Raw genomic sequence first — 26653 nt, 5'->3', positions numbered from 1 at the left:
TAGTAGAACTAAGCCTAATAAATCAGTAATCACAATAAATATAAATATATCAAATATTCCAATTAAAAGACAATTCTCAGGTTTGTATTTTTAAAATTCAGTTATACATCATTTACAAAAGATACACCTAAAACATAAGGACATATAAAAAAGTAAAAATAAACAGATGGAAAAAGTTAGACCACGTAAACACTAACCAAAAGAAAGCTGATGTTGCTATATTAACATCAGATAAAACAGATTTTACGGCTAGGGATTTTAGGGATAAAAATAATTCACTATGAAGAATAAAATTTGAATTAAAATACAAAAATATATACCAGAAAAACTGACATATACCAAGAAAAAAATGACTAATTCGCAATTACAATTTTTATATACCTCTCTCAGCAACGAATAGATCATGCAGTCAAAAACTTAATGAGGATATAGAAGACTTGAACAACAAAAAAAACCATTATTTTTTAATATATAAAAATGTATAAATAATTTTGCACCAAACAATAGGAAATGAACTAGCTTTTCAAGAACATAAAGATTTCCCAAAACCGACCATATCCTAGGCCACAAAGCAAGCCTCAACAAACACCAAGAAATTTCTCTTACAAAGAATGCATTCTCTGCCCACAATGTTAGTTTGGACTTTTTATAAAAATCCAGCAATATGCTACTTACAGAAGATAGGTCTAAAACATAAAAGCATACAAATGTAGTGAGTATAAGAACAGAAAGTTAGAGTAACCACATAAATAGCAGAAAAAATACTTTAAGGAAAGAGTGCTTCAAAGATAAAATGGGCTGCTAAATACTGTAATGAAAAAAAGTTCAATTGACCAGTAAGATACAATTCTAAACTTAAAATGCATGTAATAAAATAGTCCCCAAACACACAAAGCAAATACTGACATAACTACAAGAAGAAATGAAACCTACCATCACAGAGGGAAATTTTAACATAACTCTTTCAGTAATAAATAAGTCAAGTAAATAAAAATTTTAGCAAGGTCACAGACTTGAATAACACAATTAATAACTTTGATTTAATGGTCATATTTAATGGACCCAATAATTAAAGAATACACATTTTTCTCAAGGAAACATGGAACAATTGACCATGTGCTAGACCATAAAGTAAATTTCAAGCCAGTAGTAAAATTTCAACATTTAAAAAAAAAATAGATCTCATATAGGCCCATTTCCTGACCACAATAGAATAAAATAATAAATCAATCAACAAAAAGATAATTATGTTTGGAAATTTAAAAAACACTTAGAAATAATTATTGGGTCAAAGAAGAAATCATAAGGAAACTTTAAAACACTTAGAAATGACTGATATGAAAATATTACATATCAAAATTTATGAGCTGCAGCTAAAATGTTACCTAAAGAGCAGTTTAAAGTCATAAATACTTCAAAAATAAGAAAGGCTGAAAGTGAATGGGCTAAAGATAAAAATTAAGAAATCAGAAAAAGAATACCAGAGTAAACACATACAGTAGAAGGAGGAAGATTATATAAAAATAAAAGGAGAAATTAAAGAAATAGAAAATAAGACAACAGAGAAATCCAAAAGCTAAACATGGAAAAGAGTTAAATGGGAAGATCTCTGGCTTCTAGTAGGCAGTATTGTGAATAACAAAGGGGACAAGCTACAGCTACAGCAAAGATTGAAAAATAATAAGAGATGATGAAATATTTATGTCAATTCATTTGCAAACTTAAATAAAATGGAATAGTTCTAGAAAAATATTACTTACTAACACTGATTAAAGAAGAAACAGAAAGTCTGAAGAATCATGTAATCACAGGCCAGGAAGATTAAGAGACAAGTTCTACAAAGTCTTAAAGAAAAATTAATTCCATTCTTGTACTAATAAAAAATTGGGAACTTTCCCCAAATCACCTGATGAGAATACTGTACCTTTGCTACCAAAACCAAAGAACAGTATGAGAAAAGAAACATACAGGGCAATCTCACTTATGAATGTAGATGGAAAATTCTTAAACAGTATGTTTGCAAAACAAATTCAGAAATGTATAAAAACTGTTAATACTCCATGAACAAATTGGGTTTATTCCAGGAATTCAAGAATAGTTCATACTAGATAGCTGTCCATATGAACATGTAATTGCCCACATCAACAGATAAAAATTTAAAAAAACTATGGTCATCTCAGATGCAGAGAACACATTTGACAATCAACAACAAAATATGATTTAAAACAAATCCTTGGCTTATTTTTTAAATCAGGAAGAATACAAGAGTGAGCACTACACTTCTATTCTGGAGGTTCTACTAACAAAATAAAATGAGAAAAAAGAAATAAAAGGTATAAGGATTAGGAATCCTTACTATTTACAGATTATATGATTCTCTTCATAGATAACAAAAAAATCTACAAACATTATTAGAATTAATAAGAATGTAGCAGGGTGATTTATAAAATTACTATATAAAAATCAGTTGCATTTCTACACACTGCAACACAGGAAATGTCATTAAAAGATGTATCACTTGTGATAGTTAAAAAAAATACAAGGTACCTAGAAATAAACACAATAAAAGATGTGCAAGACTCTTATGAAGAGTCTTCTTATGAAAAGAATTTAAAAATGTTATTGAGAAGTATTAAAGGAGATGTAAATAATGGAGGGAGAGAGAGAGAGACTATGTTACTAGATAGGAAGACATCACCATAAAGATGTAAATTCTCCTCAATCTGATGTATAGATTCAATTATTTTTATTTTATTTTACTTTTTTAATTCAATTTTTTGAGATATATTCACATACCATACAATCATCCAAAGTGTACAATCAATTGTTCACAGTGCCATCATATAGTTGTGCAATCATTACCCTAATCTATTTTTTGAACATTTTCCTTGTACCAGAAAAAGTGAAAATAAGAATAAAAAAAGTAAAAAAGAACACCCAAATCACCTCCTCCACCCTATTTTTCATTTATTTTTTTGTCCCCATTTTTCTACTCATCCATCCGCACACTGGATAAAGGCAGTGTGATCCACAAGGCTTTCACAATCACACTGTCACCCCTTATAAGCTATACTGCTATACAATCATCTTCAAGGGTCAAGGCTACTGGGTTGCAGTTTGATAGTTTCAGGTATTTACTTCTAGCTATTCCAATGCATTAAATCCTAAAAAGGGTTACCCATATAGTGCATAAGAATGCCCACCAGAGTGACCTCTCGGCTCCATTTGGAATCTCTCAGCCACTGAAACTTTATTTCATTTGCATAGATTCAATTTTAATCAAAATACCAACAGGGATCTTTGTGAACTTGTCAAAGTAAATTCTAAACTTACGTGGAAAAGAAAGAACAATTAAGCTACTCATGATGAATGAGACTAAGGGAGTTGAGATTTGGCCCAGGGATAGACAAACAGACCAGTTAACAATAGCAAGCTCAGAAACAGACCTACGCATTCGTGGAAATTTGATATATATGAGATGGCACTGCTGATCAGTGGGAAAAGGACTCTTCAATAAATGGTGCTGGGACAGCTGTTTTTCCAGATGGAAATTAGATCCTTTTTAAACATTATATGGAAAAATCAATTCCAGATGGATTAAAGACAAATGTGAAAGGTAAAACCTTAAAACTTCTAGAAAATAACATAGGAGTATAATTTTATGATCTTGGGGCACTAAGAGATAAATAAAATTGAAAATGTCTTGTTTATCATAAAATAAGTGAACAGATAAGCAGGGAGAAAATATGTGTAGTTATATATATTTGTGTGTGTGTGTTATCCCTACAGTGCCACATTTTGCTTTATGTGTGTGTATGTGTGTGTGTGTGTGTGTGTGTGTGTGTGTATGATTAATGAGATAATTTTTATACTGATCCAGATTAGGAAAAAAAATTAGACATTATGGAGTGTTGACATGAAGACAGAGCAACTGGGACTTTCATCCCATGTTGGTGACAATATAAGTTTGTAGATCATTTTGAGGGGAAAATAGGCATTATCTTCAAAAGTTAAAGATGTACATGCCCAATGATCCAACTATTCCATTCCCAAATATATACCCTGAGAAACTCTTCCACATTTATACCTGGAGACACCTATAAGAATGTAATAAACAGCACTGTTTTCATAGCAAGATCCTTGAAATGACTTATCTTAGTTTGCCAGAGATGCTATGACAGATACTACTCAATGGGTTGGATTAAACAACAGGGATTTATTGTCTTGCGGTTTTGAAGGCTAGAAGCCCAACATAAAAGTGAGGTCAGAAACAGACCCAAGCATACATGGAAATGTGATATATACGAGATGGCAGTGAAGATCAGTGGGAAAAGGACTATTCAATAAGTGCAGGACTTGCTTTCTCCTGAGCCTGTAGTGTTTTGGTGCTGGTTTGCTACAATCCTTGGGGTTCCTTGCCTTGCAACTCTGTCTCCATTACATGTCAATGCTCTTGGCCTCTTCCTGTGTCTTTCTCTGACTTCTTCTAATTTCTGGCTTTTATTTCTCTGCTCAGTCTTCTGAAATTCCTCTCTTTATAAATCCTCCATTCACACAGATTAAGGCCCATCCTGATTCAGTTTGGCCACACCAAAATAGGATCTTCAGAGATCTCCTTTACATATTCAAAGATACTATTTGCAAATGAGCTCACACCCACAGGAACACAGATTAAGTCTTGAATATATCTTTTTTGGAGTAAATGAATCAATCCCCATTACAGCCCAAGTGTACATTATCAGGGACTAATTATAAATTGTGGCACATTCATGGGGAAAAAAATAAATTAAAGCTAGTGTATGAACTCAGATGAATCCCTAAAACAATAATTGAGTAAAAACAGCAACTAATAGAAGAATACATATGGTAAGATACAATTTAAGTTAAGAAACCACAAACTTTTACTATATTGCTTAAGTATATTTGCACTGTACAATAGCAAGGGAATAAAAAGACAAAAGAATGATAAACATAAGATTAAGAAGAATGATTACTCTTGTCCCAGAGGGAAAGGGATATGATTGGGTGAAGCCTACAAGAGACTTCAAAGGTACTGATGATCTATTTTCTTAAGCTGAATTACAGGTTCCAGCGCATTTTTTAACCTTAAAAATATACTATATTCTTTTGTTTATATGAAATATTTCATAATAAAAACATAAAGATAAAACAAAATAAATATCTATGATTTGCCTCCCAAGCTAATCCATAACAAAATGAGAATTATAGAGCGCTTTTAATTGACCCCTTCCAGATTTTACTGAAAGAATCTAGAATAGATCAAAATTTTTCCTTGTCCTTCTATCTCAAGTATCCTTTATTTAATTAAACCTCATGATGACATTATCAACAATTATGCAGTCTAAAATCACCACTGTTTCTTGTATAATATGTCCCCTTTTGAATTTATTCATCTTCTACTTGGCTTGAGTATTTCCTTTAGTATTTTTTTCTAGAAAGGTTTACTAGGTTATATATTTCCAGTCTTTCCATATTTGCAAATAGGTTTGTTGTGACAATATATCCCAACAATAGTTTGGCTGGGTGCACAATTCTAATGCCACAATCTTTTCCCTTCAGAAATCTGGAAATGCTATTTTGTTCTCTTCCAGCTGTTAGAATTCCACATGAGAGATCTGATGCCAATTTCTCTTTTCTTAGAATTCTGAAATATTACCATATCATGTCCAGATGTCACTTTTCTCATTAATTATTCCTGAAACTCAGCAAACTTATGATTTTTCTTCAGTTTAAGACCATTTTCTTCTATTTTTTTCTTTTATATCTGTTTCTCTCAATCCGGTACTTCACAATTCTTTTCCCTCATTGTGGGAACCCCAGGCCCAGGGCCTTCCCCAAGGGCCTGGAAGACTGCACACAGCAGCTTGCGTGACCTAGGTCAATTAAGGTTTGACCTACTCTCCTTGTAAACTCAGGCCTCCAGTGCTAAATGTAATCTATAACTTATCTCCCTTCTGAAACTACCTCCTCCCTGAAACTCCCCAAGATACTATTATCTATAAGATAATCTATAATCCTCCCTCCTCCCTGTTGATTACAATCGATCCCTCCCTACGTCACAAGATCCCCTGCTCCCGCCTTATGCTCTCATACCCATTGGAATGTTGAGCCCTTATAACCAGCTTGTTCAGCACTGCCACCCCCAAAGAGCGGAGAATCCTCACGTTGAGCTCTGAACCCGCCGCCATTCAGAGCAGCTCCTGAATCCATTGAGAGTATCTCCTGAATCCAGGCAATGTGACCAACTTCCATTTTTCGTTGTAAGCAAGCCCTGAATAAAAAGTTTATCCCTCTGAACACGCCTGGCATCTTCTTTGGTCTCTCAGCAGAAAAGGCCCACTTGGGCTGTGACAATTGGCAAGCCGCCAGCCCGGAGACTAAAGAAATCCCAGGCATTGATGACATGAACTTGGGGAAGGGAAAAGGGAAGTCCCCGGGTGGCATAATGGGGTGGCCCGAGACATCTATGTGGTGAGGGGTGGCTACCCTCCTAAATGAATGAGGCCCACCAAGAGAGTATGGAGGTACAGGCACCTCCCTGGCCAGACTAATAGCCATTATTGGGACTTCAGAAAAAGAAAAGGAAAAAGTGTCGTCAGACTGCTGCCCCAATTGGCTGGCCACTGTTAGAGGCTGTGCGTGCAGCCATGGAGGAAGCTTTAACAGCTAAAGCGGCAGTGTGCCATTTGGAAGAGGAACTGAAGTTAGAGATATGAGGTTGACCCAAGTATAATTAAAGGATGCTTTAAATGAAAGATTAAAGTGAGTAGACAGAGACCTAGAAACTTGAGCCTGTCGCTATGCTAGCTAGAGTGAAAGGGCAGAAACTGCATAAGGCCCAAGTCAGGTGCATTTTAACCTCCCCTAACTGGAATCCTCAAATATGGGATTCGGTGGATACTTCCTCAGATGGGGAAGACCCACATCAGAGTGGGACCAAAAGGAGGACTGCAAGCTTGTTCATCCTCTGGTCCAATGCAAAGTCAAATCAATCCCCGGTGAGGCAGGCAGAGAGAGGGAAGGTGCTGTTAAGGAGGTTCCTACTGCACCTACTGAGCAAAAGGTGCTCATTACAACTCAGGACCTTTCCGCAGCTGAATTAAGAGATATTGGGAACCAATATAAACAAAAACCTAGGGAACCCTTAGCAAATTGGCTGCTGCGGCTGTGGGACGATAGTGCTGATGGAACCTTGCTCTCTGGGCACGAGGTGAGTAAACTATCCTCAGTCACTACCCACCCCTTTCTACGCCAGCACATGTATGCACTAGCCTCTAGCAAGGAAACACGTCCTTGACCTGATTGGCTTATACGTCAATGTAAAGAAGTCTGGCCTAATGAAGGGGAACTACGCCACCCGCCCTCTCAGTGGAGCACTATAGATGAGCTCCAAGATGTGCTACGAGAGCTGGGAATGAAGCACTCGATAAATGTGCCAGGTGCCACTGGGCCAGATAATGTACCCTTCACTGCGGGGCTGTGTGGGATAATTCTGAAAACTGTTCCTAACCAATGGTATGGAACATTAATGCCAACTCTCAATCCCTTAATAGGAAGGCCTTTGTCTGAAGTGGCCCAGGTAATTGCCCGACTAGGAGAAACAGCCTGAGGTGATACAAAGCTGGATGGCCCAAACTGGGTTTCGCTTAGACAAATGTGGGCAGACTTGGTGGCTGTCAGGACAAAAACAGAAGAAATAGACGGGCAGCCAAATGCAGTGTTAATTAAGCTATGGAGTAGGTTACTTAAGGAGCAAAGGTTTACTACGCCAGAGGTTAGAACTCTGGAAAAGGATACTATTTCTAGCTACAAAATTCATGATCCCCAGCCCATGGCTCCTAAGGAGCCTTCTGTTCCTCCAGCTGAAGAGGCCTGGGAGGCTCCCTTTCCCCTAGATTAGGGGTGGGGCCAAGATCCCCAAGTGAGAACAATTCATAGGGACACTGGGGATTGGAGGCCACACAACCATTTTCTGGTACCCAACCAATGAGCATAGAGTTTTGGCTCTAGTGGACACTGGAGCTGAATGTACCCCAATATATGGAAAAAGACCACGAACTGGAGGCCCCACATTAACCACTGTCAGTTATGGGGGCCAAGGAATTAAAGCAACATAGAGGCAGGTAGTAATGCAAATTGGCCGACTGCCCCCTCAAACTTATATAGTGTATATATCCCCTATTCTGGAGTGTATACCAGGAACTGATATTTTGCAGAATATTACCTTGCAAACTACCATAGGGGAGTTTCACCTCCAGTGTTGAGTAGTCAAAGCTGTTCTCAGGGACCATGCTAAATGGTTGCCAGTGAAGGTGCCTCCTCCAAGGCGCACAGTAGCAATGCACCAGTATAAGCTGCCTAGAGGCCATCAGGAGATCACTGCCACTATAAAGGAGCTAGAAAGAATGGGTATCATTGTCCTCACTCATAGTCCTTTCAATGGCCCTATTTGGCTGGTGTTCCAGTTTGCTAAATCTGTTCCAGTTTGCTAATGTTGGCAGAATGCAAAACACCAGAAATGGATTGGCTTTTATAAAAGGGAGGGTTATTTGGTTACACAGTTACAGTCATAAGGCCATAAAGTGTCCAAGGTAATGCATCAACAATCAGGTAACTCCACTGGAAAATGACCAATGGTGTCCAGAAAACCTCTGTTAGCTGAGAAGGCACATGGCTGTCTTCTGCTCCGGAGTTCTGGATTCAAAATGGCTTTCTCCCAGGACATTCCTCTGTAGGCTGCAGCTCCCCAAAAATGTCACTCTCAGTTGCTCTGGGGCATTTGTCCTCTCTTAGCTTCTTTGGAGCAAAAGTCTGCTCTCAAAGGCTATCTCTAAAATGTCTCTGTAAGCTGCAGCTTCTCTCTCAGCTCCTGTGCGTTCTTCAAAGTGTCCCTCTTGGCTTTAGCAAGCTCACTCCTGTCTGAGCTTATACAGTGCTCTAGTAAACTAATCAAGGCCCATGCTGAATGGGTGAGGCCACACCTCCATGGAAATCATCCAATCAGAGTTATCACCTACAGCTGGGTGGGTCACATCTCCATGGAAACACTCAAAGAATTACAATCTAATCAACACTAATATGTCTGCCCACACAAGATTGCCTCAAAGATAATGGCGTTTTGGGGGACACAATACATTCAAACTGGCACAGCTGGTAAAAAAAAAAAAAAACCCGATGGGACCTGGAGGTTGACTACTGAATATAAAGAACTAAATAAAGTAACGACCCCTTTGTTTGCTGCAGTACCAAACATTGCTACCCTGCTGCAAGACATCAGTACACAATTAGGCCTGTATCCTTTTGCGTTAGATCTTGCTAATGCCTTTTTCAGCATTTCTTTAAATCCTTCCAGCCAATCTGCATTCGCCTTCACGTGGGGAGGACAACAGTGGACTTTCACTGTGTTGCCACAAGGGTATCTCCACAGTCCCACCATCTGCCACAGACTGGTAGCATAAGATTTGAAGAAATGGACACCCCCTAAGAATGTCACTATGTTTCACTATGTTGATACCATGCTAACCAGTAATTCTCTTCCAGAACTAGAAATCACTGCTAGCACAGTGGTGACCCACCTTGAAAGCTGGGGATGGGTGATAAATCGAAGCAAATTACAAGGGCCTGGACAGTCAGTCAAATTTTGGGGTGTTATCTGGTCAGGTAAGACTAAAACTATTCCTTCTGCCATTATTGATAAAGTGCAAAATTATCCTACTCCTATGCACCCCCAAGCAATTAATGGCTTTCCTTGTTATGTTGGGCTATTGGAGACCTTTATACCCCACTTGGCGCAAATTCTAAAACCTTTGTACTTGTTAGTTCAAAAGGGAAAAACATGGGAATGGGATGTCCCCCAACAAGCTGACTTTGAAAGGTCTAAGCATGCAACAGGAGGGTGAACCCTGTTATATCCTGTGAATTGGACATGGCCAGTGCTGATATTGGCTTCCGGTGGGGTTTGTGGCAAAGGCAACAGGCTAAACAGGTCCCTATTGGATTCTGGTCCCAAATATGGAAGGGCACAGAACACACATATAGCCCTTTGGAAAAGCAATTGTGGACAGCTCTATTACAAGTTGAAGGGCTAACTCAAAAGTGCCCAGTGACCTTGCAGACAGCCATACCTATACAGGATGGATACAGGACACTATAAACAAGCCCCATTCGGGGAGTGTTCAGGTGAGCATGCTGACAAAATGGAAAGCCTACCTCCCACAGTGCAGCATTTTTAATAACAGCACTTTGAGTGCAGAAATGCATGAAATTTTAGGACCAGTCTCCTATGTGGAAGAGCAGCATGCCTCGCTTCCTGTTGATCCTCCTGAGGATCATTGACAGACAAGGAAGCATACCTGAATCTGCATGGTATACTGATGGATTGGCACATGGGTAACCTGCTACCTGGATGGCCATGGTTGTCCAGCCCAGTACTGACACCATCTGGTGGGATACTGGAACCTTACAAATCAGCCAGTGGACTGAGCTGCAGGTTGTAGGGATGGTCACTGAACCAGGGGGCACTTTGTTTGTACAGACAACTGGGCCATGTACTGGGGCTTAACTGTATGGATGGCCACTTGGAAGCAAGAACAATGGATAGTTGTCGGCCATCCCCTGTGGGGAAATGAAATGTGGGAAGACATCTGGACTGCCTGCCACAAACGCAAGGTAACCATTTTTCACGTCTTTCCCATAACACCAATTCATTACCAGGTAACACAGAAGCTGACACCCTAGCAAAAATCCGCAGCCTAGCACCAGCAACGCATGAAGCTGTTGAGTAGCTGCATTGGAAAACAGGGCACCAAGGATATCAGACCCTGTGAAGGCTGGCACAGCTGTTTCAACTACCAGACACCAATTAAAAGAAGTAGTGGATGCTTGCCCCTCCTGCTCACTGTGATGGCCCAGAATGCTTCCTCACTGAGTTGGGCACATTGGCCAAGACCAGATCCCTGTCACCGGGTGACAAGTAGACTATATTGGCCCCTCCCTCTGTCTGAAGGGGCAAAATATGCCTTCACCGCGGTAGATACAGCTACAGGACTGCTGCTGGCCTTTCCAGTGGGGAAGGCCAAGCAACAGGCTACAATATGCAGCGTAGAAAAACTGAGGGCATTCTTTGGGGTCTCCATGCATGTGGACAGTGATAGAGGGACTCTGTTTACTGGGCAGCTAACCCAAGCCTGGGCTGCTGAGCATGATGTCCTCTGGACATTCCACCTGCCCTCAACCCCACTGTGGCAGGGTTGATTGAAAGAATGAACGGCCTTTTAAAAGAACACTTGAAGGATGATAAAAATTCCCTGCAGCAGTGGACTCAACGACTGTACTCAACACTAATCAGTACCAACTCCAGGCCTAGGGTGGCTGCCCCTCTTCCAGTCGCGATGGTAACCGCTGGGTCCATGCAAGCTTTGCAAATTCAGGTAAGGGGACCAGAGACCTTAAAACCACAGTGAGGTAACGATAACAATTTACTCTTGCCTGTGCCACAAGCACTAGAAATTGGGGAAAATAATGTTGATTAGCCCTGCTTCTGACCAATGCAGCCTCAATGGCTGGGTTTCCTAAGCCCATGGGAGTTGGGATCGCCCAAAACCTAAATATTAGACAACAATTTATTTTAAAAATGCCAAAGGTTATATACATTGTTAACCCGGGACCCCCTATACCTCAAGGTACTATATATATGACATTATGGACTCTTACTATGACTAGGTTAACCATGGATGCAACCCCAAGGGGAAAAGATATGGGACTTAAGGCCCCTCATAATGCCCCCTCACCCAGGACACTGTTTTCTACTCTTGGAAATGTAGCTTGTATGTTGTTAGACCACCAAGATTTGCCTCTTATTGTACTCCATAAACATCTTTCTTTTCACCCATAGCACTGTAGGAAACACATTTCTACAGTGTGCATCTGCAGTAACCTCCACACGTAACAGGTCTCAGTGCTGAGTATGCACTGAGTTGCCTTCATCTGGTGCCACCGGCCTCCTGTGGACCATTGCTCCTCCCAACCAGCTGACTTGCGACACCAACAGCAAGTGTGGAAAGACTTCTTCCCTTTCTCAGCATCACCAAATATTTTTCCCTCCAAGACTGAATCTTATTCTTACATATATTCCCTGGTCCGGGAGTATATTAGTTAGGGTTCTCTAGGGAAACAGAGTCAACAAGAAATATCTGTAAATGTAAGATTTTATAAAAATGTCTCACACAACTGTGGGGATGCATGAGTCCAAATTCCATAGGGAAGACAACGACTGTCAACTCTGATGAAGGTGTTCGATGAACTCCTCAGGAAATGCTTTGTTTGCTAGCTGAAGAAGTGAAGGTCCTCTATCTATCTCCCTTAAAAGTCTTCAACTGATTGGATTAAATCCAGCTGATTGAATTCTCTCATTGTGGAAGACATACCCTTCGTTGATGTAATCAGTCACAGCTGCAGCCAATTGCAGCTGCAGCCTTCTGGTTTATTAACCAGCCACAAATGTCCTTGCAGTAATGGTTAGGCCAGTGCTTGCTTGACCAGACACCTGGACACCATCACCTGGACTAGTTGACACATGAACCTAACCATCATAGGGAGCAAATTATTAAGTCCCGGCCTGCATTTGGGTATTCAGTACAGGAAGGTTTAGGATGGCTCACAGCCAAGGCTATAATCATAGATAAAGTGGCTCCAGTTTGTATGAAGCATACTGAAGGATACAGAAAAATGGGATGGCTGCCTCCTGAACTCTGTCGCATAACCTTCCACCTACAAAAGAATAGCTATTTTCAGTGGCAAAATGTTAACATTAGCCACGTAGCTTATTCATCCCCTAAGGGATAGCTCTGGACCTGCAGGCAGAATGGCTGACCCTACCTGCCCTACGATGGATTGGACGATGCACCTGGGGGCAACCCTATGTGTCTGCCACCCTCTATGACACTTTACCACATGCACCCAGCAATTGGGAAATGGTAAAAACTAAATATAGAATAAAACAGATTGCTAGTGGTTTTATCCTCTAGCTGTTTTAGCCCCAGGTGGTGCTGCCATAGTAACTGAAGAACATGTAGCTGCTTTAGCTAACCAGACCGCGCAAGTGCTCAAAGAGTCAAAGTTAGCTATATCATTGCTTAATGATGAAACTACACAACTTAGGAAAATAGTCTCACAAAACAGAATGGCTCTGGATATTTTAACCACTGCCCAAAGCAGTACCTGTGCTTTAATTAATATTCAATGTTGTGTATATGTATCTGATAACTCACAAAATGTAACACAAGCTCTTAATGACATGCAAGATCATATACAAAATATTGAACATTTATTTGATGATCCTTTGTCCAAATGGTTTAATTCTTTAACTTTGCCATGGCACCACTTGTTAATAGGATTACTATCGATATGTACTGGTTTACTTGTACTGTGCTGTTCACTGTATTGTTGTGGATTATGGATGCAATGTCTGTCCTACGGTCAATGCAAATTGATGATGGGGGTGGATTGTGGGAACCCGGGGCCCAGGGCCCTCTCCAAGGGCCTTGGAGACTACAGCTTGCATGACCTAGGTCAGTTAAGGTTTGACCTACTCTCCTTGTAAACACTCAGGCCTCTGGTGTTAAATGTAATCTATAACTTACCTCCCTTCTGAAACTACCTCCTCCTTGAAACTCCCTGAGATACTATTATCTATAAGATAATCTATAATCCTCCCTCCTCCCTGTTGATTACAATCGATCCCTCCCTACATCACAAGACCCCCCACTCCCGCCTTAAGCACTCATACCCATTGGAATGTTCAGCCCTTAAAACCAGCTTGTTCAGCCCTCTCAAAGGGCAGAGTATCCTCATGTTGAACTCTGAACCCACCGCTATTCAGAGCAGCTCCTGAATCCAGGCAATATGACCAACTTCCATTTTTCCTTGTAAGTAAGCCCTGAATAAAAAGTTCATGCCTCTGACCATGCCCGGGGTCTTCTTTGGTCTCTCAGCAGCAAAGGCCCACTTGGGCTGTGACACTCATCATTTGCCTTTTTGCTCAGAGTTCTGGGAGAACTCCCTTAGCTTGATTTCTGACACACTAATAAGGTTTTCCACTATATTTAATCTGATAATTACTGAATCAGACTTTTTATTTTGAAAATCATTTTGCTTTTATTTCCAAGAACTCTTTCTTGTTTTGAGATTGTTTCTTTTGTAAAACAGACTATTCTTGTTTAATTAATGGAAGATCCTCTTGATTTAATGAGAATATGAAAAAAATAGTTATTTTATGTTTCTATATTAATTAATTTGGCAGGGGTCTTATGCTTTGAATCTGTTTTTTCTCTTCATAACATCTGATAGCATTTCATTTTTAGCTTATAATTATAAATGAAAGTCTAGCTCAGCGCTGTCCAACAGAGCTTTCTGCAATGATGAAAATGTTCCATTCTGTGTTGTCCACTATAGTAGCCACTAGACACATGTGGCTATTGAGCACTTGAAATTGAGACACTGAAATTTAATTTAATTTAAATAGAAATAACCATACAATGTGGATGGTGGCTACTATATTGAACTGTGCAAGTCCAGATTGTTCAGTACTCTTAGTTGAAATGGGCTCTACCAGCAAATTTATGAAGCACTATTGACTTATTCCGCACACCTTCTGCCCAAACCAGTGAACTCCATGGAAGGTACAAAAGATGGCTGGGCTGCAGATGTAACTCCTCTAAATTGTAGTGCTGAAAGAGACCAATAGATGGACCCCTTCATTTACCAAGGCCTGGTAAGAAGTTCAGTTTGGCAGCTACAGGTGGCCAACAGAAAGGACAACAGGCATGTTTATGCTACCTTCCTCAATGGTTCACTTCTGCATCTCTGCAGAAACTCTTCTCATTTAGATCCATGAGTAGAGATCCTCTCAGGAAAGGGATAGAGTTTTCTTTCTAACTATGGTTACACTGTCCCTGAAGGAAATTAATTGATGGAAGAAGGAAGTCAAATAGAGATGCTTAGTCCTGAATGTGGTGATACTTTTATAATAAGAAAAATAAAGGCATTTTTAAAATCTAAAATCTTTGACTCTTTAATAATGTGAGTCAAATCGACCATGATCCAAAATATATATATCAATCTTCCAAATGTGTTACTAAACCATGAAATAATTCAACAGGTAAACAATGCATTTGGTAATAGATCTAGTGGGAAATATTTAAAACATATGCTAAAACCAGAGCCTCAAAATCAGGCACAACTTCAGAGAGAAGAAAAGAATGTACACCCTAATAATTGGGTAAAAGTAAGGATATTTTTCCTTGTTGAAAAATATGAATTTTATAACTATTCTGACCTTTATACATATATTTTAAATGTTCTATGATACCAGAAAATTACTTTTTCTTCTTTATGAGAGAAGTTGTGGGTTTACAGAACAATCATGCATAAAATACAGGATTCCCATGTATCACCCTATTATTAACACCTTGCATTGGTGTGGAAGATTTGCTACACTTGATGAAGGCACATTTTTATAATTGTACTATTAACTATAGTCCATGGTTTAACTTAGGGTTCACTGTTTATGTAGTGCAGTTCCATGGACTTTTTAAAACATTTTTATTTTGTTATCATATATACAACTTAACATTTCCCCCTTGTAACCACACTCAGGTATATATTTCAGTGCTGTTGATTACATTTACAATGTTGTGCTACCATCACCATCATCTATTACCAAAACATTTCAATGATTCCAAATAGGAAGCCTGCATATTTTAAGCCTCAACTTCCCATTCCCTATCCCTACCTATCCCCTATTAACCTATATTCTATATTCTGACTCTATGAGTTTGCTTATACTAATTACTTTATATCACTTTTTGCATTCTTCATGTGTGAAAAATCACAATTATTTTCTCCAAATTCTCTACCAATTCTCAAATACCCCGTAATATAAGAGATTAAATGACATTTTCAGTCTCTGATGCCTTGGATAAGAATTTCCAAGGTATTCTTTTCTTAGAGCTTTCTGAATTGGGGGAACACATAAAAGAGGCAGTGTGGCAAACAAAACAAAAGCTTCCGAGTCAGACAAATACAGGTAACTTTCGCAAGATAGTTAGTGGGCCCTTGGCTGAGTTATTTATGTGTCTGAGCCTCAATTTTCTCTTCTGTAAAATGAAGATACTATTATCTGTCTCAGCATTATTGAAATTACTGGCCAATTATTGGTTGTGCTGGTTTGTATATGTTATGTCCCCCAGAAAAAGCTATATTCTTTAATGCAATCTTGTGGGGGCAGAAGTATTAGTGTTGATTAGGTTGGAACCTATTGGTTCAGTGTTTCCATGGAGATGTGACCCACCCAACTTTAGGTGATGACTCTGATTAGATAATTTCCATGGAGGTGTAACCCTGCCCATTCAGAGTGGGCCTTCATTAGTTCACTGGAGCCCTATAAGAGCTCAGACAGAAGGAACTGACTGCTAGCTGCAGCTGGGAGACACATTTTGAAGATGGCCATTAGAAGCTGACATTGACATTTTGGAGAATGCCATTCTGAAATGCAACCTGGGAGCAAGCAGATGCCAGCCACGTGCCTTCCCAGCTAACAGAGGTTTTCGGATGCCATCAGCCATCCTTCAGTGAAGGTACCCTTGTTGATGCCTTGGACACTTAATGGACTTAAGATTGTAACTTTGTAACCAAATAAACCCCCTTTATAAAAGCCAATCCATTTCTGGCATTTTGCATAATGGCAGCATTAGCAAACTGGAACACTGGTACACGCCATAAAAGGTTTCTACTATTTTCTCCTTTTATATTTTCTAAAATGAGAAATTTTATTTTACTTTCTATGTCAAATAGCTTTTTCCTGAAATATTTCAGTGTGTGTTTTGATTTCTAAAACAGAAAAGGACATATTTTGGCTCATTATGCACATCGGAAAAAACTGTTATACATTTTGCCATGGCTGAATGAGAGCAAGCAGAGTCACATAACAATCTTCTTTGACATGGGTTTCCCAAGAATACTCTTAAAAGTGTAATAGTTAGGGATCCTGTTTACAAGTGACCAAAACTCAACTCAAACAGACTTTAAAAAGGTGTGTGTATGGTGGAGGTGGGGGTAGGTTAAGTGGATCCTGGTTTCCAAGGAAGAGAAGAACCACCAAGACCAGACTGGCACAGATATAGCTGGGCTTCTGAAACCACTGAAGGCAGTGATTCATCATCTGGTTTCTCATCTGTTTCTCCCTGTGTATTAACTTCATTTATCTCTTTATCTGTACATTGTCTTTATCTATGGGGTGAAAAACGTGACTGCCGGGAGCTACCAAGCTATATATTTTATGGTTTGCCAATGAGGAGAGCCTGACTCCATTCTCACGGTCCCTAAATTCAAAAAGCCCAGAGTAAGACTTTAATTGGCCTGAGCTGCATCAACATCCACTCTTGAACAACCAGGAGTAAAGGTGTTATTCCTTGCAGTCCTGTAGTGGGGCAGTTCCAAAAGAGAGGAATGGATGGAAACAAATCTACACAAGGAACAGCCCTAGCTTCCTTCCTTAACAAAGAAGTGGTTTCATTTTTTTTTTTTTTTTTTACCCCAAATTTGGACTAAAATGCTGGGCATCTGTGCTGGTTTGTATGTATTATGTCCCCCAGAAAAAGCCATGTTCTTTAATGCAATCTTATGGGGGCAGACTTATTAGCATGGATTAGGTTGGAACCTATTGGTTCAGTATTTCCATGGAGGTATGGACACACCCATTCAGCATGGGCACTGATCAGTTCACTGGAGCTCTATAGAAGCCCTGACATAAGGAGCTCACTGCTGTAGCTGAGACGGACATTTTGAAGACAGCTGTTGGAAGCTGATGTCAACATTTTGGAGAACGCCATTTTGAAATGCAACCTGGGAGCAAGAAGATGCCAGCCATGTGCCTTCCCAGCTAACAGAGGTTTTCTAGACACCACTGGCCATCCTCCAGTGAAGATACCCAATTGTCAATGCATTACCTTGGACACTTTATGGCCTTAAGACTGTAATTGTGTAACCAAATAACCCCCCTTTAATAAAAGCCAATCCATTTCTGGTGTTTTGCATTCTGGCATTAGCTAACTGGAACAGCATCTAAATGCTAACATGAAATGAGCAACTGGGTGTATAAGAAGTAATTTTAAAGTTATATACAAATGTGATTTGTGGAATAAGAACCAGTCATAGACAAATCAAATTGTCAATAAATGCAATACATTGACAAAAACTTTAATGAAAAGCTAGTAAGCACATGAACTGGGTGCTTTATATATGTAAATCTAAATAAAAACAATTTTCACTATTGGAATTAACTGGAGAACTGTTTCCTCTATTTAAAAGAATAAAAGAGAAATTAGAAATTAGGGCTCCGTCTCTTATTTGAAGATTTATTTTTAAGAAATTCATATCTTTTGATAGTAAAGGAAATATATTTTATCAGTATTAAACATTTGACTGTCTAGTGTGTAAAGGGTACTTAAATAACATGCTGCTATTTCCAGAGATTATGGAATACAACAACTTGCAAGTTTCTTAGAAAGAGAAATTATCACTTACCTTGGTACCTGGGTATATGTCAGCCCGATCTAGTTCAAAAGAATCTATTTTATGGGCACTCATTTCATCAGTGTCAGCAAAAATATAATGCCTTGGTGAGTAAGCACTGGACAAGTTCCCAAGCAGTCTCAGGATTTCAGTGGTATGCCCACCTAGAAAAAATATTGGAAGGACTAAGATTAAGAAATCTACAATGGACATACGCATTTGACCATGTTACACAAATGTGTATTTCTCAAAAGACAAAAGGAACATTTGGAAACATTATCCTATGCCCTTGCATAAATACTACTTTTATATGGGGGAAGAGGATAATAAATGTTGTAAAAATAAAATCAAAACCAGCAGTAGGTGCTGAGGAAGGTACAAAGATGACACAGCTCCTATTATTAAGAAGCCTGGGAGGGAGGGGAGGCACAAGACACACACAAATATATATATATAAAGATAAATAATGATAAAAGACAGCAAGAAAAATTAAAATGTGGGGGTATAGACAAATGGTTATGAAAAATAAATGCCATAAAAGTAGGGAAGATCCCTGGGAAAGGCTGAGAGAGAACTTGAAAAGTGAAGACATTGGGCAGACAGGGGTAGGGAGGCTATTGGGTCAGAGCAGAGATTATTAGGGGATGAGATGGAAAGATCTGAGACACATGTTCAAGGAATGGTGTGAATACTAAGAAGATGGGTGAAGGTAAAGTAAAGTGGGCTGAGAAACAGGAAGCCAGTCACTGAAAGTATCTGTGCAGAGTATACAGTAAAGAAGATATGGGCAATGACCAGCAGTGCTTGGGTCTTCCTAAGAAAGAGTTTTGTTCACCACTATATCCCCAGCTCCTAGCAGAACTCTCAGTATACCCAAGACCTTAATAAATATTTATCAGCATAACTAAACAAGTTAAGGTTTCATTTCTGAAATCACACACTTTCCAAAATTTTAATACTTAAATTCCCAAAGCATAAATTTCAAGATCAACCCAGTTCATTGAGGTTTCTTTCACGGAGAAACAAAAAAAATAAAACAAAATAGAATATTTTATCAGATTAATTGTAAATAATTTAAGCAAAGCATTCACAATCCTGATAAATGAGCCCAGTCATACCTATTCAACTCCATTTCACAATAACTCTGCCTTAGCCAGGTTCATGTCCCTACTGTGAGAATGAGTTTAAGTTTAGCTTTCACACAGGACAGGTGTGCCTTGCAGGGTGGGGCAGTTAAGGAATTGGAAGAATGTTAAAAAGACAAACTGTAATCCATAATCAGTCCCCCTGCTTATCCGCCCACTATCCACAGTCAGTTCCCCTGCTTATCCGCCCACTATCTACTATCCTTGCTGGAGACTCAGAATAGAAGTTCCCAAAATAGCCTCATAACCTGTTACCAATCTAGCCCAGACTGGCTCTAAAGAGGCCTGGGCATAACCATTATAGTCAGGGGTGGAGATTTGTTCCAAGGGTTCCTAATGTTGCAAATTTTCCTGGGAAAGGTATTTCAAATGTTTCCAATTTGGGCCGGCTGCATGTTTCAAATTTGCACGGGCTAGCTAGGCTTGTCAAATAGAATGTAACCTCTAAAGTATCCAGCCAATGGAGAAACAGGGGAGGGACTTGCAGTTAGGGGTAGAGAATAAATACTGCTGAGTCTATTGTTCTGGGCACCAACCCCCACATTTTGGTTGGGCGCTGGTTCTTGCAAGACCATAAATAAATTCTTTTCTTCTCCACAATTGGGTGAGCGTTTATTCCTTTTTAGGAATAGTGCTTGTTTCTCACGCTACCATTCTCTTTGTTCATCTAATTCGTTACCTCCTCTATGCCTCTTTCTGGTTAAGCTGTTTAATCCCCCTACTGAGAAAGCATCCCAGCCACTTTCCTTATTGTGTAAAAAAAATCTTTCATCTGTGATACAGTAAACATATAGGATAACCAAACAAATTAAGCATGTGTTTTCTTCCAGTGCATATTTTTTTAATAGTAGAAAGGAAAGAGTTTCTCTCTAGATTCCAGAAGGATCTAGATATTGAAATACAATTGGGATAGATTTAGTCTGAGTTTCAGAAATTAGAACCATACTTTATATAAATTATCATTCATCTTCTTGCCTGGGCAAGTAATTTACACATACGATTTATACTCATTTTAGCATCTTTATTTGTAGCCTTAAAAAAGTGTGGTGGTTTGCAAAGGAGGTACTTGTTTTCACAGCTGGAACAATTAAGGATAAGACCTAAAATCCACACCATCTTCCACTGCAATTAAAACTTCATTATACCTGTTTTAACAATCTTTTTTTTTTTTTTAAGGAAATCTTCACTGAATACATTCACTGAAAATCTAACCTTGCTACTGAATAAAGTCATTAAAATGATGGGCTTTTTCTTCCATTTTACATTTTTATTAAGTTATCTTCTTTGGAAATGAAAACCTCTCAGCTCTACCTTAAATTACATCTAGAATCCAACCTTTGCTACCACACTGCTCCAAGCCACCGTCATCTCTCAGGTGGATTATGACCATAACCTCCTGATCTGTTTTTCTGTTTTGCCCTTCAGTCTATTCTCAACATAGCATCCACTGTGATATTATAAAAAAAACAGTCCGTCAAATGACTTATCTGCTCAGAACTCTCCAATGGCTTCCCATCTCACTTGGAATAAAATGTTCCTAGTAATCTGAGGCCACTCTGTTACCTCTGTGACCTCATCTCCTGCTTTTTTCCCACCTTGATCAATCCATTCCAGTCACTCGGGCCTTTTTCCTGTTCCTCCAACAAAACAGGCACATTCCTACTGCAAGACCTCTGCACTCTTTCCTTTTACATGTTTCACCTACCCACTGAGGCTTTCCCTAACAATCCTGTTTAAAATGCAATCCCCCTTCCCTACTTTAGTTTTCTTCATATTATTCACTATTTATCTACTTATTTCTTTTGTTTATTTTTTGTCACCCCTCTCCCATCCCCCATCCCACTAGAAGGTAAACAGCATGAAGGTAGGAATTTTTGTCCATTTTGTTACGGCTGTAGTTACCTTTGGTACTTCAGTGCCTAGAAAATAGCAGACACTCCAATTGTTGAAAGAATGAATGAATGAATGGGAGTTCAATATTAAATTTAAAACTTGCCTCAGGAGACCATATAGTGATTCACAGGAAAGTAGTAATTTTGACTTGTTCTCAGACGTGTTCTCTGAATATAAGTGGTCCTGGTAGTTCGGAGCTGTTATGTACCCCAGAAAAGGTCATGTTCTTTTAATCCATTCTTGTGGGTGCAGAAGTTGTGTGGGTGGGACCTTTTGGTTACACTGTTTCAATGGAAATGTGACCCAGCCCATAAAAGGTAGGTCTTAATCCTTTACTGGAGTCCTTTATGAGAAGATAAAAGGCAGTAATTTGGAGAGAGCTGAGAGAGAAACACCCCAGAGATGCTAAGAGAGAATCCACAGACTCAGAGAGAAAGCCAGTGGTATCAGAAGCTGAAAGCAATGGAACCTGGGAGAGAAGGATCAGCAGATGCCAGCAGCCTTTCTTCAGAGAAGGTATTCTCTTACTGATGCCTTAATTTCAACATTTTTCACAGCCTTAGAATTGTAACCTGTAACCTAGTAAATCCCATTGTTAAAAGCCAGTTCATTTCTGGTATATTGCATTTTGGCAGCTTTAGCAAAGTGCAACACTGGTCTATTGATATTATGTGGTATCTAGAAATAAAACATTGTTTGTCTTCAAGGTAAACATTGAAAATGCCTTCCCCCTCCTCCTCCTCCAAAACTTTAGGCATAAACTATTGAACTGTTTGAACTACAAATCTTTCTTTGACTTCCATGATTTCTTTGAGTCCCTTGATCCCTTACTACCCCAAATGATTTGGATGACCACAGGCACCACTGGTCAAACAAATTCTCAACTTGAATTATGTTTCCTACTCCACCAAATCCAATACTATCAAGAGAATGGCTCTAATGTCTGTTCATATGCTCAAGCCAGAAACCTAGGCATCATCCTTTAGCCTTCCCTTCCCTCACCCTCTACTTTCAATCTACAAGTCCTGTGGATTTTATCTCCCAAATTTCATTTGAATGTATACACCTCTCTCTATCTCTACTGCCATCACTTTAGTCAGGCTGCCAACATTTCTCCCCGGAAATATTCCAGAGGCTCCGACTTGTCTCTATACCTCAGTCTTGTCATCATCCAAACAATCTCCTGATGATGCAGGCTGAATGATCTTTGTAAATGATCACACTGAAATTGGTTCATTACACATGTTAAAAAACATTTTAAAAGATCCCTTTGCAAAGTGGATTGTGGGAATATGGCAGAGTAGGAAGCTCCAGCAATTGATCCCTCACCAAAACAACTATTGAACTGGCAGGAACTAACTGAATCAACTATTTTGGAACTCTGGAGTCTAGTGGAACACTTGCAGCATCCAGGGAAGCACTGGATGAAAAGGCTGGTAAATATCAGTAAACACTAGTGAATTTCATCTTCTGTGTAGTGGCTACCATCCTCCACCCTAATTGCATAGCAAGAAGCATGCATTCCTGGTGAGGTTTGTTGGTGCCAGGGTAGTCAATAAGGATGCTGTCCTCCAAAATCAGGGGTTGTGTGGTCTGAATGCTGATTACCAATTTTGATGGATGCATATGATCACTGGGCGGGGGGGCAGCAGGTTGGGTGTCTATTGTTTCTACCCCAATAGACCGAATAAACCAAACAGCAGAGAAGTCTTAAAGAGATAATACTTTTGTTCCTTTCCTTTCCTGTTTGGGAGCAAAATAGATAGGAAAAGTCACAAACCAGCAGCTGCAGCTTTCAACAATGAAAAAAGCCAGCAATTCCAGAGAGTTGGAGAGTTAAGATTTCCAGAGCTACAACAAATTAATACTCAGAATGTCCAGTTCTCAACAAATATTACAAAACACACACAAAAAAAGAGGAAAGAATGTCCATTCTCAGGAAAAAAAAAAGATATGACAGAAACTATCCCTGAGGAAGCTCATACAGTGGAACTATTAGTCAAAGATATTAAATCAACTGTTTTAAATATGACCAAAGAGCTAAAGGAGACAATGGGCAAAGAACTAAAATAAATTAGGAAAAGTATGAACAGTATAAAGATAGAGAAATTATATAAAGAAATCAAACAGAATTTCTGGACCTGAAAAGCAGAATAATTGAAATGAAAAACTCACTACAGGGATTCAACAGTAGATTTGGACAAGCAAAAGAAAGGGCTGGCAAACTTGAAAACAATAAAACTGAAATTATCCAGTGTGAGTGGAAAGAAAAAAGAATAAAGAGAAATGAACAGAGCTGGAGGGACCTGTGGGACAAGATATCAACATATGCATCAGAGTCCAAAATGACAAAAGAGAAACAAAGGGGCAGCAAAGTGAAGAAGTAATGGCCAAAAACTTCCCAAATCTAATGAAAGACCCACATAAAAGAAGTTCAATGAACTCAAAGAGAGCCACATGAAAACAAATTATAGTGGAACTGTCAAACTCCAAAGACAAAATTTCTAAAGCAGTGAGACAGAAGTGACTAGTCTAATACAAGAATCCTTAATAAGATTATGGTTTCTCATCAGAAACCAATGAGGCTAGAAGGCAGTGGGATGACATATTTAAAGTTTTTAAAGAAAAAACTGTCAACCAAGAAGCCTATATCTGGCCAAATTATCCTTCAAGGATTAAGGAGAAACTAAGACATTTACAGATAAAAAAAAGCATAAGGGTGGTGTGCTGGCCTGAAGGTGTTATGTACCCCAGAAAACACCAGGTTCTTTTAATCCATCCCTGTGGAGACAGACCTATTGTGGGTGAGACCTTTTGATTAGGTTCTTTCAATGGAGATGTGACCCAGCCTACTCAAGGGGATCTTAATCCTTTTACTGGAGTCCTTTATGAAGAGAGCTCAAAAAGAGAAAGCACCCAGAGGAGCCAAGAGAGCCAGCAAAGCCAGAAGCTGAAAATAACAGAGCCTGGAGAGAAGGACCAGCAGACGCTAGCCATGTGCCTTCCCATGTGACAAAGGTGTACCAGATGCCACTGCCTTTCTTCAGAGAAGGTATCCTCCTATTGGTGCCTTAATTTGGACATTTTCATGGTCTTAGAATTATAAATTTAACTTTATAAATCCCCATTTAAAAGCTAGTCCATTTCTGGTATATTGCATTTCAGCAGCTTTAGCAAATTGAAACAGATGTCATTACTAGAAGACTTCCTATGTCAGAAATGCTAATGGAAGTCCATCAGGCTGAAATAAAATGATACTACACAATAACTCAAGGCCATAAAAAAAGAAATAAAAAACAACTGTAAACTGTAAAGCTAATTACATATGTAAATATAAAATCCAGTATTACTGAAATTTTAGTTTGTAACTGCTTTCTCCCCCATAAGATTTAAAAGGCAAATTGTTAAACAGTAATTAAAATCTATGCTAATGGACATATAACATATAAAGATGTAATCTGAGACAATAACATTATGAACGCGAATGGACAGAGATATATAGGATTAGAGCACTGGTATTATTAAAGCTAGGTTGTAGTTAGTGTAAGGTGTTAATTGTAATCACAAGGTAACCACTAAGAAAGTAACTGAAAAATGAAAATAAAAGGAAAGAAGAAGGGAACCAAAACAATATACTACAAAAAATAAATACTAAAAAGAACAGTAATGGAGTAATTGGAGAACAAAAAACAAGACATACAGAAAACAAAGAACTAAATGGCAGAAGTAAATCCTTCCTTTTCAGTTATTACCCTAAAGGTAAATAAAGCTCTCCTAGTAAAAGGCAGAGACAGGAAAATTGGATCAAAAACCATGATTCATTTATATGCTGACTACAAAAGTCTGGGTTTAGATACAAAGACACAAAGAAGTTGAAAGTAAAAGGATGGAAAAAGATATTCTATGCAAATAGTAACCAAATGAAAGCCAGAGTGGCTATATTACTGTCAGAAAACATAGAATTTAAGTCAAAAAAGGTTATAAGAGACAAAGAAGTATATTATATATCGATAAAAGTTTCACTCAAACATGAATATATATAAATTACAAACATATATGTGCCTAACAACAGAGCACAAAAATACATGAAGCAAAAATTGGTATCTTCAAAAAGTTCAACACAGAGCCACCATATGGTCTGGCATTTGTATCTTCAAAAAGTTCAACACAGAATTACCATATGACCCAGCAATGCCTCTTCTAGGTATATACCCCCAGAAGAATTTAAAAATAGGGTCTTTAACAAATATTTGTGCACCAATGCTCATAGCAGCATTGTTCACAATAGCCAAAAGATGGAAGCAACTCAAGTTTATATCAACAGATGAATGAGTAAACAAAATGCAGTATGTACATACAATGGAATAGCACTCAGCTATAAAAAAGAATGGATTTCTGATAATGCTATAAATGAATGAACGCTGAAAACATCATGTTGATTGAAATAAGTCAGACACAAAAGAGTTGTATGATTCCACTTATATGAAATATTTAGCACATGCAAATTCATAGAAACAGAAAGTAGATTATAGGTTTCTGTGGGAATAGGGAAGGGAGGGGAGTTAATGCATAATGGGTGCAGGGTTTCTGTTCAGGGTGATTGAAAATTTTGGACGGATGGTGGTGATGGGACCACAACATTGTGAATATGATCAGTGCATTGAACTATAGGCTTGGTAGTGGTTGAGATGGGAAATTTTACATTGTATATATGTTGCTATGTTTAAAAAAAATAAAAAGAGACTAAAGAGACAAATGACAATTAAATGCAATACAGGATCCTAATAATGGAGGAGAAAATGCCCAAAAAGACATTATTGGGACTACCTAAAAAGTTGGAATATAGGTTGTATGCTTTATCAATGTTAAATTTCTTGATTTGATAGCTGTCCTTTAGTTGGTTAAATGAGTATCCTTATTCTTAGGAATTGTACAAGGAATTAAAAGAGTTAGAGGTTTGTGATGCATGCAATCTACTTTTAAATGTTTAGAAAATACACAGATAGATAGATACAACAAATGTA

At 38.7% G+C, this 26653-nt stretch overlaps 1 protein-coding gene across 1 annotated transcript in view; it reads right to left on the bottom strand.

The window, feature by feature from the left end:
- Positions 1-26653, bottom strand: part of ALG14 (ALG14 UDP-N-acetylglucosaminyltransferase subunit) — a 134843-nt gene that overhangs the window by 103468 nt on the left and 4722 nt on the right. Inside the window, exon 2 of the mRNA XM_037826583.1 lies at positions 18604-18755. Coding sequence (XP_037682511.1) covers positions 18604-18755 — 152 coding nt within the window. The remainder of the gene's footprint in view (positions 1-18603; positions 18756-26653) is intronic.

This window comes from Choloepus didactylus, chromosome 2 (assembly GCF_015220235.1).
Source record: "Choloepus didactylus isolate mChoDid1 chromosome 2, mChoDid1.pri, whole genome shotgun sequence".
Lineage (NCBI taxonomy): Eukaryota > Metazoa > Chordata > Mammalia > Pilosa > Megalonychidae > Choloepus > Choloepus didactylus.
The sequence above is the reverse complement of the archived record's forward strand: the minus strand, read 5'-3'. Positions and strand labels throughout refer to the sequence as shown.